Source organism: Loa loa (assembly GCF_000183805.2).
Source record: "Loa loa unplaced genomic scaffold supercont3.9, whole genome shotgun sequence".
In the NCBI taxonomy this organism is placed as follows: domain Eukaryota; kingdom Metazoa; phylum Nematoda; class Chromadorea; order Rhabditida; family Onchocercidae; genus Loa; species Loa loa.
Genome location: NW_018108189.1, coordinates 213,687 through 226,050, shown reverse-complemented (window position 1 = coordinate 226,050; position 12,364 = coordinate 213,687). Strand labels below are relative to the sequence as shown.

General features: G+C 31.5%; 5 protein-coding genes across 5 annotated transcripts; 4 read left to right on the top strand and 1 right to left on the bottom strand.

The window, feature by feature from the left end:
* Positions 1-130: 130 nt before the first annotated feature.
* LOAG_08557 (hypothetical protein) lies at positions 131-934 on the top strand (the record flags this gene model as incomplete). Its single annotated transcript, XM_003144087.1, has 3 exons — positions 131-146; positions 253-375; positions 723-934. 3 exons carry the CDS (start codon positions 131-133, stop codon positions 932-934), a joined length of 351 nt encoding a protein of 116 aa, XP_003144135.1.
* An 806-nt stretch (positions 935-1,740) lies between these two features.
* On the bottom strand, positions 1,741-3,061 carry LOAG_08556 (hypothetical protein; the record flags this gene model as incomplete). Its single annotated transcript, XM_003144086.1, has 4 exons — positions 1,741-1,769; positions 2,152-2,280; positions 2,616-2,700; positions 2,981-3,061. 4 exons carry the CDS (start codon positions 3,059-3,061, stop codon positions 1,741-1,743), a joined length of 324 nt encoding a protein of 107 aa, XP_003144134.1.
* A 1,050-nt stretch (positions 3,062-4,111) lies between these two features.
* On the top strand, positions 4,112-4,653 carry LOAG_08555 (hypothetical protein; the record flags this gene model as incomplete). The annotated part of the gene is made up of 2 exons (XM_003144085.1): positions 4,112-4,303; positions 4,567-4,653. The coding sequence occupies 2 exons, from the start codon at positions 4,112-4,114 to the stop codon at positions 4,651-4,653; spliced, it is 279 nt and encodes a 92-aa protein (XP_003144133.1).
* Positions 4,654-6,934: 2,281 nt separating this feature from the next.
* Positions 6,935-7,246, top strand: LOAG_08554 (hypothetical protein; the record flags this gene model as incomplete). The annotated part of the gene is made up of 2 exons (XM_003144084.1): positions 6,935-7,008; positions 7,108-7,246. The coding sequence occupies 2 exons, from the start codon at positions 6,935-6,937 to the stop codon at positions 7,244-7,246; spliced, it is 213 nt and encodes a 70-aa protein (XP_003144132.1).
* Positions 7,247-8,137: 891 nt separating this feature from the next.
* Positions 8,138-9,230, top strand: LOAG_08553 (hypothetical protein; the record flags this gene model as incomplete). The annotated part of the gene is made up of 3 exons (XM_003144083.1): positions 8,138-8,170; positions 8,626-8,724; positions 9,048-9,230. The coding sequence occupies 3 exons, from the start codon at positions 8,138-8,140 to the stop codon at positions 9,228-9,230; spliced, it is 315 nt and encodes a 104-aa protein (XP_003144131.1).
* Positions 9,231-12,364: the final 3,134 nt, after the last annotated feature.

Here is a 12,364-nt window from a genome sequence, read left to right as displayed (position 1 = left end):
ACCAACCTGATAAATGGTTCCCCAACGATTTCATTTGCGAATAAGGCAAATGCATTTGTGGTAAGAATGTAAATAGTTGCTAGAATATGTTGGTCTGATCTATGCGACATTTTCAGAACAATATTTAACAATGAAGATGAAAAACGGTAGGTGATAATAGTGACAACAGTGATAACGACGATAATAAAAGTAATGTTGGCTTAAAATAGAATGCTAATATTTCTATTAATATCACGTTAAAATATTTTACAGTGGAAGGAGATGATGGTGCTAAATACATTACAAACGATAAGTGTAAAATAAGTGTTGAATTTTCTCCCGCTGATATTAAGGGATATCTTCGAAATTGTTTTTATCCAACAGGAAAGTCAATAAGTAATTGCGACTCTTCAAAGTGTTATTAAATAATTTATTCTTATCAATTAACAATAAGGACAATTTTAGTAGTGAAAGCAATATTAGCAGTAAAAGTAAAACGATTGGTACTTATCACTATTGATGCTAAGAGTAGTAGTAGATAGTAGCAGTAATAGTAATAAGTGAACAGTACTACTACTAGTAGTAGTAGTAGATAGTAGCAGTAATAGTAATAAGTGAACGGTATGATTGATCAGCGTCCTTATTAGCCCCTCGGGAATGTAACCAGAATCTTAACATTCCTGACTGATACCAGTTCTAAGGAGGAGCAAATCTGTCCTTCTTCATGATTTCTAAAATTTGAGACAATGACAACAGCAGACGACAGGATATGTCCTCTTCCTCGGCAGTATACCCTTCCCTCACCCATCCATCCATCCTTTCCTATAATCTGCCCACCCCGTCTGAACTGCAATCTTTGGGACCGCTAGACAACCCGCCCTCTGTTATGGCTATAACTGATTTCACTTCGCCGATGGGACATTACTCGACAGTTTACTTATTTTTTCTTGATTAAATTCATGTTTCCACTTAACGGGAGGAATCCGGATTGGAAACGTTCCGTGCCACATAGAAGTGGAGAGGTGGACAATTTAATTGACGGTGACAATGCAACTAACTCTTTCTATTACTTCTTTTGAAATAAATGTCTTTGCACTTTTCCTTTACTGAAGGCAGCTGTTAAAAAGAACTGAAAGAAAAGGATCATTGTTTATGATGAACGAGCTAAACGTTGAAATTCGAAAATGTACCAGGAATCAGAGGAAGTTACTGAATATTGCTAAACTTTAACATTTCTCATTCAGCACTTTCATCAAAAAAAAAAAAAACTGGCTTCACTGATTGCAATCTGATTTGACAGTGAATTTCTAAGATTCTACCACTTAGCTCAAGTTATCATCAAGTCGACTTAGTATAACCTAAATTTATTACAATCTTGCTTTGCCTTCTTGAAAGCAAATTCATCTCAGCATTTCGCCGTCTTTATTTTATTATTTATGCATTATTTCAACAATTATGGAAACTTGTTTCGTTTCGAGAATACAATTTCCAATTCGATTTCAGATTCGAAGACATAAATTATCCATTATTGACAAAAATTTAACATTAAGGCAGACAATGTGGACACACTACAAAGGACAAATGTATGATTCGAGCATAAAGAAAAAAGTAATAATTTCCCAAAATTGGAATTCTTTTACTATTACGATGAGAAAAGACATTTTTTTTTCTCATTAATCATTTAAATGCTCATTTGAAGTATTCAGAAGTTGGATAAAAATAATTTTTAGAAGAGGGACAGCTATGTCTGCCACACTCTCTCTATCGATTGAGTTGTCGTTGAAGAAGACCTGAAATTTGGCTTTTGGCTTTTATTTGCTTAAAGCGAGTAATTCACTATGCTCCAAAAATTTGACCAATTACACTTTGCATGATGAACAAACGATGTGACAATTTAATTTAAACGAGGGAAAGATTTGGCTCATTATTAATACCAATTTTAATGTTCTGGTGATGCCAAAATGCTAAATCCTGATTATACGACTAGTTTTTTCAAATATACCCAAGTGCATGGAGTTAATTAATGCCATTAAAAATTGTTACATCTCTTTTGGGAGTTTTGCTCTTCGAACGAATCCGCAAATAAACTTACAATCCGTTACTGTAATAGCTAGAAAGCAAAAAACTGTACGGCAATTAAATTATTGACTATCATTCATTAGCGACCTATACCTGCCATAATAAAAGTGTAACAATTATACTCACACAAATCATTCCATGTCATTGCATCTGCTCGGGTGTGCGTAAATGTCGCGCTTCCTGGGCAGATATTTTGCTCTTTCACTTCAGTCAGTTTTATGCCTGAACCTTTTCGAGAATGAAGGATGATAAAAGAAAATGAAAGATGACAACAGAAGAGAACTAATTCATATTTGATCTGCTTGTGGGGAAAAATTAAAGTATGAGGAAAAATAGATTATAGCGATTGATATCTCCGCGTAACAACATTCAGCAGGAATTTCAGACCTCAGTCTTCGCAATTAAACTAAGCCAAAAAATGGTGGGTTACATCATTCATCTTGTCTTGATCCTGATTTTTTCTTTATTGATAGAACTATGAAACGATCTCACAGATCAATTCTTCCATTAGTTTTCGAGTTCTGTCTTTTTATTTTGAGAACAGTTCTCATTTTAACTTGGCCAAGTCATCGACTTGTCATGTAATATAGCCAAGTTATTGGGTTGTTGAATAAAATCCGCATATTTTGTAAGTTCAAAATGCTGGAAAGAAAATGAATCGTTGTATAATAGTTTATCATTATATGTCGCGAATAAATGCGAAGAAGTTCCATGACAAAAGAAAATATAAAGATTCATAAGTGAATATGTTGTGATGCACTAATTTGTATGTTAAAATGTTGTAAATCAATTTATGTTAGTAATCAAGTTTATAGCCAAGTCGACATATTTATTGTAAGGGACGTTAGATCAACCTGAAATCAATCAGTCCCAACTTCTCTGATTGCTTTAAACAAAATCCCATTATAAAAGATAAATATACCCTGCACACAGCAGGATAACATCTTTCTTTCTTTTCCAAAGTGGCTCTTTGAACCAAATTTTGTGCGACGTTTTGGAGCATAATTTTACGCGTTAATTTGTGTTTCGTAATTTTCAAATTTAAGATGAAAATAAAGAAAAATTTTCCAACTTTGGTGTCTCATTGAGCAAAATAACTTCCAAGAAAATACAAATTTCTCACTTTATCGCATTCGAGTGTAAAATATTTTAAATTTTGCTGAAGTTTGGAATGTAAGCATTTTCAAAAATATTTAAACAATCTAATTGCTTTTTTCCTGATATAAAAATCGGAAATGTTGAAATACGATACCAAAGTCATTTCTTCATCGGCTAATTGCATCACCATGATGAATTTAATGAGGCTCCCTTTGATGATTTTACCATCATACTTCACAAACTGGTAAAGAAGGGACTGAGGAAAAATAAATTGAAACTTTTGCAAATTACTTTTTGATAATTAATATATATCTTTTGATGTTTAATCCTATTCAGTTCTTGAGATTTCTCCTTTCTCCACTTCTTTAAAATTCTTCAAAGGAATAAATTTTTTCCCATCTGCTTAAAATTTTTCAATATCCAAAATAATTTGAAAATCAGAGATCGGCAAACATAATTACTGTATAACTAATTAAGATCATGTGTTACAATCATGTCATGTGTTTTTTATAGAATGATTTGCGAATGAATTGATTTAAAAGTTTATAGTAGCGTGATTATCACAAAATCTATATAAAGTACAAATTAATTTCTAAATTTTTGCGTTCTCTCACACAATAATAATAGGGTTTATAATTCAAGATGGTGCAACGTTGATGATTCGATTGCTACAGTAATTTTTGGATCAAAATTTGAAATGCAAAAAATTTTTTAAGTGAATTTGTGAAGTTTTCTTATGAAATATTTTCTTACAAAATGCCCAAAAGTTTGCTTTTTGACTTGTATCATCGAACAGGTTGATTGCATGGTCATTTTCTTCTGTGATGAGCATTTACGCTCCGATTGTTGAACTTCTCTTCCAGCAAATGCCATCAACAACTGGTTTTTGAGCAATCTTTCTCGTTTATCATGTCACAAAACAGTGAGGTTTCTCTGTTCGTCTTTGATAATAACGATGAATTTAAAATCGTTTTTTATTATTGTTATTTGGGCATACGGTGAAGTGATTATGTCGCACATACCGTTAGCCCAGAGCACACCCGAAACTGATCTATGGATAAACACAACCTATCAAACTGAAGATTTTGGAATTCAGTACGAAAAATTACCTCAGTGTGAAGCATGGAATTTATGGTGGAAATTGCAGGTAGATTAACAGATTGTATATACGGTCAGATAATAAGCACATACTAAAAAAAAAGAAAAAACTCAAAAACATCCTTTTGTTATGCATAATTAAGATATGGTTGCACTGATAAGTCATAGAAGCTCAATTAATTGGAAAAGATCTGTATCCAGTACTCCTGCAGTTCGAGTTTATTTTGTGTCATTTCGTAATCTATTTAAACCTATACTTTTCATAAGTGTTTGGTTTTGAAAATCTTAAAGCCAAAGTTTCAGTACTTTCAGGTAGGTGAGATTGCGCCTACGGCGGAAATCATTGATTTGTTATCAACACTAAGGGTAAAAATATCGTTGAGTAACGTAATACAGTAGCGTAGTGCGTAGTACAGCTGGTAAAATTTGATTTACCAAAATATCTGCTTTCTAAATATAAGGTTGATTTGCTTTTTTAACTTTCGTTTCAATTTTTAGATTTCATTTTCTATTTGAAATTTCTATTTACTATTTTTTCTCAATTATTTGGCGCCTCATTCTCATTTCCTCAAATCATTTATGAATTTATAATTGTTGAAAATAAAATTATGCCTTTTATAATCTCAAGTGTGTTTAAGGTCAAGATAGGTGCATATCAATTTCAAGGAAGTGTGCAGAAATCACAGCCGATATTTGCTGATTGATTCCCTTTCTGCAGCAAAGTTGGTTATTATCCTTTATCATCTCATATCAATGGACAAATAACTCTTTTCCTATCCTTCTCATTTCAATTTCTTGGAGAAAATGGCACTTCTTCGGGCATAAATTTAATAATTTTGTTGAGTAATCCGTTTTGTATTACGTTTGTTTTAGCAGCATTCAAGAAATTTTTACACTTTTCAATACTCAAACTAAAACAGAAATGGAATAGTTCAAAGAAGCAGAGATTAGCAATTAATTTCTAACTGTTCAGGAAACATGGAATTAATTTGTCTGAAATGTGTGATAATTATGAAATATCTTTGAGTGTAGAAGATGACAGAAATGTTGAGTCATACTTCTCAACCACGTAAATTTGAATTTATTACAGAGGAAAAATTGGAAGAAATGGTGATATACTCATAATTTTAGCAAAAAACGATCATTCTCTTCGGTTCATGAATGCTTTCTTAGCCTATTTGTTTTCGGGTTTTGAATCCAAAGTCCGCAATAAATATGTATTGTTTTCACAGAGAGCAAAAAATAACTCATTTTCTAATAAATGCTAAAATCATCAATAATCATTGCCAACTTTGGAACTTTGGTAAAATTGTTGAAGGAATTATTTATCCTTCAGCACAGAGAAATCTCCGAAGCCTAACATATTAGAGTGGGAAACAAAGAAGCTAAGTGGTTTAACTGCCAGATACAATCAGAATTATAATTCTCAAAAGGCCGATAGATCGCTGTTAATTCCATCAGGAGGAATTCGTATCATCAACCCCACAATGGTTCAAATCACTTATCAAGTAATAATTGCTAAATTAAGGATCTTTTTGTAATCATTTCTTTATACTTTTCATTTCATCTTACACTTTCAAAATTTTCGGAAAATGATTATAGGCAAACGATGATTTCGAACAAAAGACTTCAATGATCATTGTACACAATCAAAAAGTGGCTAATTTTTACAAAATGGGTGAAACAGCTCAATGCTCGAACTTCACAAAGGGCTGAAAATTGATCTGAGGAAAGTTTGCATCCTGGAGAAATTTGGCACCGAAAACATCGGCAAAATATCGAAAAGTCCACCATTATTTTTCAACTATAAAATAAAAAAGGGAAAAAAGATGCAAAAAAATATTCTTTCTTAGCCTTTTTATCTCATTGCTATTATCACTTGATGATTATTGAGAATACATACTTCCACCCAAACTAATTAAATTTTTAATTTCGCAAACTTCAAATGAACAGGTGCCAAACGATGAAAAGGTTAATCATTACTTACCAGTTCCATAATCGTTTCTTTCGATATTATTTTTCTTTCTTTTTTCTGAAATACTGGAAGAATTTGGAAACTTTGTTAACTTTATACATTCATGATACTATATTGCTTCCAAATAAATGGTAAAAATTTAATTTCTGAAATTTCAACAAAGCTTTAGACAGAAAAGATTGCGAGTTTGAAAGGAAAAATTAGCAATTCGACGCACTTCAAGCGAAGCATTCAATTAAGCAGTATTTTAAGTGTATTTGATAGTAAAAGGATATCCAACGTAATATCTTTGTCATCATCCGTCCTAGTGCCGCTTCTCAATAGAAGTCATTACGATTCCAGGTTTGTTTTCTTCTCATTTCACATATCTTTTCCTTTCAGCTATTTCGCATTCTGCATGTTTGCATTCTAGAATTCTTTAGAAATCTTTTTTTTATCACTAAAATTTCAAGGTCACCACCGATTATTTTCGAAGGTATAATTACGGTGGCATTTTTTGGAATACTGATTCAATCGATGTCAAATTTCGATCAAAGTATAATGGTAATTTCTCTGTAAGAATTTGTTTTTAGTAAAAATTAAAATAATAATTTCTTCTGAATATTACTCGACTTGAACAAGCTTCATATTGCAATACTCGATTCTCATTCAAAATTCAATTTTTGATAAAAAAAATAGGACTATGATATGGACATATGAGTAGGTATGACATGGCACGATCGACGCTTGGCGCATCAATTTGATCGACCAATCTTAATCAACGATGAAAATACACTTAAGTTAGAGAAAATTGCTACTTTATTTCTTATTAATAATTCAAAAATCTCTCTCGTTCTATCTCCCATAGAAATATATACCATTAGTAGTAATGTTTGCAGGAAAATTTGGCGTCCATCAACATTTTTCCAAAACGCCAAAGAGACAGAATATCACCGGATGACAACGATATTTCCCAATGGCGAAATTTTCTTCGAGACTCAGCTTGTTACTTTTAATTATGATAGAAACATAATATAGCACATAGATTGATTTACTTATATTCTTTATAGGCTCTTTATTGTATATGTAGTACATAGTATTTTAGTTTGTACCTGAAACCATCATGCAAACTTATCCTATGCAAATATCCTCATGATAATCAAATGTATTCGTTGAAGATCACTACTAATAAGCAATGTTTTATTTTTTCCTATTATAATAGATATGATTGTCTTAAAAAAGTTATATGGATAAAACTATAATATGATAAAGAAATTATCTTAAATAAATATATCAAATTACGGTACCCAGCGTGGGACAGTACATTAATTAATTGTAATCGAAAATATACAAGAAAACCGAAAATCATTAGAAAATATTATTACTTACTTGAACTTTTGTGTTTGCTTAAATTTACATATTATACGTTTACTTGACAGTTACTGAACTACTTAGCAGTTCATTATCCGTACATACGAATAAATCAGTAATTTGGAATTAAACTGTTACATTAGCAGGTCAAAATTCAATACAATACAATTGCTTCCCTCGTTTAAGCGATGCAATTCGAATAGATAAATTCATGGGATCAGAAGAACTTTACGTCGAGGCAATATTATAATCGGTACTGTGATGGAGTGCGCAAAACGGGTATTTCATATTCTCGAAAATTTAACTTCTCGAGCAGTAACTATTTCTATTACAAAAGGGAAAAGCTCGATTTCACATAGAGAGATTAGAAAGAATAGAAAAAGAATTTTCTGAAATTTCGCAGTAGCACGCCAATCTTGCATTCACGTTCTGCTCTTACTCAACTTCAAACTTAGTTGAGTTGACAAAAGTTTGCTGTTTCTTTTATTGATAACTATATACACGACAAATATGATCATATTTTAATTACTTGAACAAAGACTCAATTGAACTGTCCCAATGAGGCTCAGGAAGTCGAATTCTAATCCTCAGGTAACTTCTCATGCTTGGAAGCAACTGCCGATTCAAACGAAGTCTTGGCTATTATATGACACGAACACGAACTTATATTCCCACTGTAACCTTGTTATATTTTCTTGAATCGGCGTCTGGCTACCAGAAGAATTCGTTACTGGCAGAATATTCGGCTCACTAACATTATTTTTGACACTTAGTGCTAAAAGTGGCGCAGTTAAGGAAGTGTTGCCAAAAGTTTCTTACATGAAGGTGCGATTCGTTTTTTTGCTAGAAGCGCTAAATTTGAAACAAAGGAAATGATTTTATGACAATTCGATTCTAATGTCTTAAAGTCTTCAGATCTTTAACTTAGTTTCAATTTTGTTTTTATTTAATATCTTTTAGTTTGATGCGTTTAATGTAGGAGAAAACAATATTCTTCAACAGAACAAAGTTGCGAAATTGATATTTTCAAAACTCGTTTTGTTTAGGCCACTGACCTTTGGTTTGGCTTCACGGCAAGTTTCATCTTTATAACAATGCTTGAAGCTTTGATTGTCATTTCACTCGAATATAAATCCCGAGAACTGGTAAATAATTATTATCTGTTGTTCTGCTTCTCATTTCACCAGTCATTTCACTCATTACATACTTTTCAAATTTTATTTTTGGCTTTTTATTATTCCTTGTCTTTTTTAAAATCCTTTCTAAAAAACACCTTTGCATACTTTTTTAAAATATTTTTGCCTTTTATCTCAATATTTCATGCTTTTTTAATTATTTCTCAACAGTGCAGTGTTAATTAGCTCGGGTTCAAAATTTTCTAAATACATCTATGAAACTTTCTCCTGTTATCAAATTGTTTCTTTTTTATTGTATATACCTTCCAGTGCTCTTGATAAAATGATTACAGAGGAAAAAAGCGGAAGCAGATGTGAGTGATATGTCTCGATATCAGATAATGATGCTTATGCTGCAGTCAAGTCGTTATCATTCAACTGCTCGTCACATTGATAGATACTGGTCGAACGTTATATCCGGTCGTTTTCCTTCTCTTCTTCATAATCTACTATTTCGTCATCACAGAGGTAGATGAAATGAAATATCTTCAGAGAGCCAGTGATGAATTGTGACATGTATTTGTGATATTACAAAATATATCGTTCAGTCATAATTTCTGTCCCAGATGATCGAAGTAGACACTAATTGTATTCCGATCTCTCAGATCTATTGAAACTCACTGCCGCCTCAAATAGTAAAATGATAAAATAACAATTAAAAACAGCATTTTAGTTTGCTAAATGTAAATATTTTTATGTATGCCATATTATTTCATATAAAAAATGGAATTTAATAGAAATATTTTCATTGCTTTCCAAAGTTTTTCAACATTTCACGTGTGTAAAAGTCAAAATATAGCGTCTTTGATGCATAAAATGTGATCATTTGCGCCATTCATCACTCAACCTTTTCATGCAATTTCATTTAAAATGATTCATATTAAAAAGAACAATTTTCAATCACTTGAAAATTACGGAAATAAAATTTTGATTCAAGCCTAAATTCTCAAAAAATCTGAAACCACAATTCCTATCTGTTTGTGAACGAAGCAATTTTTTAATAGAGTTTAAAAACAATTTACAGCACATGTGCATCTACTACTGCAGCATACTAAACTTTTCAGTTATACTTTGAACGAGAAAAGAAACGAAATGTATTTATAAAACTGAAGTTTTACTAGAATGGGGATGATTCTCTCTTATATTGTTCTGGATTGTATTACTCCTTTGTTACAAAATATCGAAAGAAAAATCCAAATTTTATGGAATCTGTCAACTCAACGAAGTAAATCGACACAACTGATGAAAGGAATAATTCATTTTCATATCTTCTTTTTTCGACAGTTAAAAGACGACATTTTTTCCAATGACAAAAGTGGAAAGGGAAGGCGGTGTACGTTGTCGTGCTCGACCCATTAAAACTATATAAATAGAAATTAGTTCGAAAATTCAACATCTTATAATTATTTCCATGGTAAGACGTCGATTGGAAGTTCTAATTATTTGGTGCATGAAAGAATTTAATTGCTATCGTCGTCCATCTCCTTCATCTTACTATTTCTATCCTTCTTTTGAGAAAACCGACACTGACGGCTGTTTGTTTGGTCAATTTCAGCCAATAAACATTATTTCATTAAGATCATGATGCGCATTTAGCCAGAATCTTGGCTTGGATGGCAATATGAGATAAATTAGTGACGACTTACTACTTTGTAGTCCACTTAAAGTCTCCCTAAGGTAAATACAACCGCTCGTTTTATATTAGATATATCTAACTGTTCTTTGAAGCGGGAATAGTACAAATAATTATCCTAACATTTCGAATGAAATTCAATGAACTTTTGCATACTTAAATTTCGGCAACATGAAAATGTGGAAGACTAAACTCCTCTTACTCTTTTGCTGCAAAGCTTATTCTAATTGTTCATAAAATAGGGATATGTATTTTTTTGGTTGAAGAAAAATTTCAAAACTAATTTCACTTTCTAACCTGTTCACACAGCTGTGCAAACGTTACCTTCCTCATTATCAATGGATCACCAGAGTGACCTAAACAAAAATGCCCCAATTACCCCAGATATTTTGTCAGTGTCATTTTAGTAAAACAACATATTTGTACGAATGTTTAACACTCCCACGTCCCACCATTTTTAGTGATTATGAAGAATCATCAGTTTATGGAGGAAGATTTATGATGTAAAAATCAAGAAAGTGGTTTATAATCAGAAGGATAAACATAAACAGTGATATATCCCTTGTAATAAAAAAAGAAATAAATTCGTAATATTTATTTCTAAACATTCAATTCTTCAGCTTCTTAGAAACATAAACAGTTCAGATTTAAAAGGATAGGATTACTTTGAATTGCACTTTATTTTCATCCGCTACTGAGTGAATTATGGCTTATAACTATTGGCGTTATCAATTGTGCTAACATTATTACTGTTACAACTATCATAATCAATTTTTGGGAATGTTGGAATCAAAATGCTACGTTAGCTAGTTGTAACCAAATTGTTTTTCTACCATTCAATCTGATATTTAGCAGGTAGCAATATGAAACATATTATTATTGATAAAATTAAAGATTTCTTGAACTTATGTTTCTTTCAGTTTTTTTCTTCTACTTGGAGCAGAATTGCTTTTACATCTTTCAAGATGATATTTTTTGCAAGAAGGAAAAAATATCACGTATATATAGGTGTACCATTTTCTTCTTCTCACAAATATTCCTTCAAAAATTATTCTTTTTCAAAGCTATATAAAAGGTAAGCTCAAGAAAGTCATCAAAATGCTTTCTATACAAAAAAAACTTTGAAATTATTTCTTGGTAAAACAAACTTGTTTTTCAAAACTTTTTTTTCACCAGAATAGGATAATCTTACGTTAGGATAATCTTACGCCAGTGAGTTTTCAACATTCCTCCATCAGTAGTTCTTACTCCTTTATCTTTTCCCTTTCTCACTGACCGTAATAGCGATATTAACATTAGCTATTTTACCCAGATGTGAATGATGTAGGAAATTGAAATATCTTTAAACAATAAATATTAAATATCTGCCTTTTCATTCTTCCTTTTGAATTTTTCACTTTGTTAGACAATTTGTCTTTCTAAAAATCTTAGATATTTTTAAATTACAGTATAACCGTTTAATATCATTTGCTGATTTTTCTCTGTTCAATTACTGAAAAAGACTGCAAAATGCGATATATCTCTCTAAAATGTATAAATTATATGACTTGGACATCGAAAATTTGGAGCAGGAACTCTTTTTGTCCAGTTCCTTTCATCGTAATTTCAAAAACTTGGACAGTAAATGTGTCACAATGGTTAAGTGCAATTATGCTCAACCACAATTTGAAAAAAAGTTGATTTCGACCTGTCGGGCCATTCTTTGTTATCCATTACATTCATTTTGTGTTTTTTATTGTATTTCAGATGACATAGCTCTGGCTGCAAATAGGTCATTGCTCTTTATATGGTCACAAACTTGGTTTCAATATCAGAAAAAAAACTTTATTTGGTTGATTGCTCACCAGTGGATTGACTTAGCGAATGGATTTTTCTGTTTAATTAATTCTCAACCAAATAGTTTATCAAATGATAGAATCAGTTTATTATCGGACAAATAGGATAAAAGAATTTTTTAGAAGTTAAAATATTAACAGG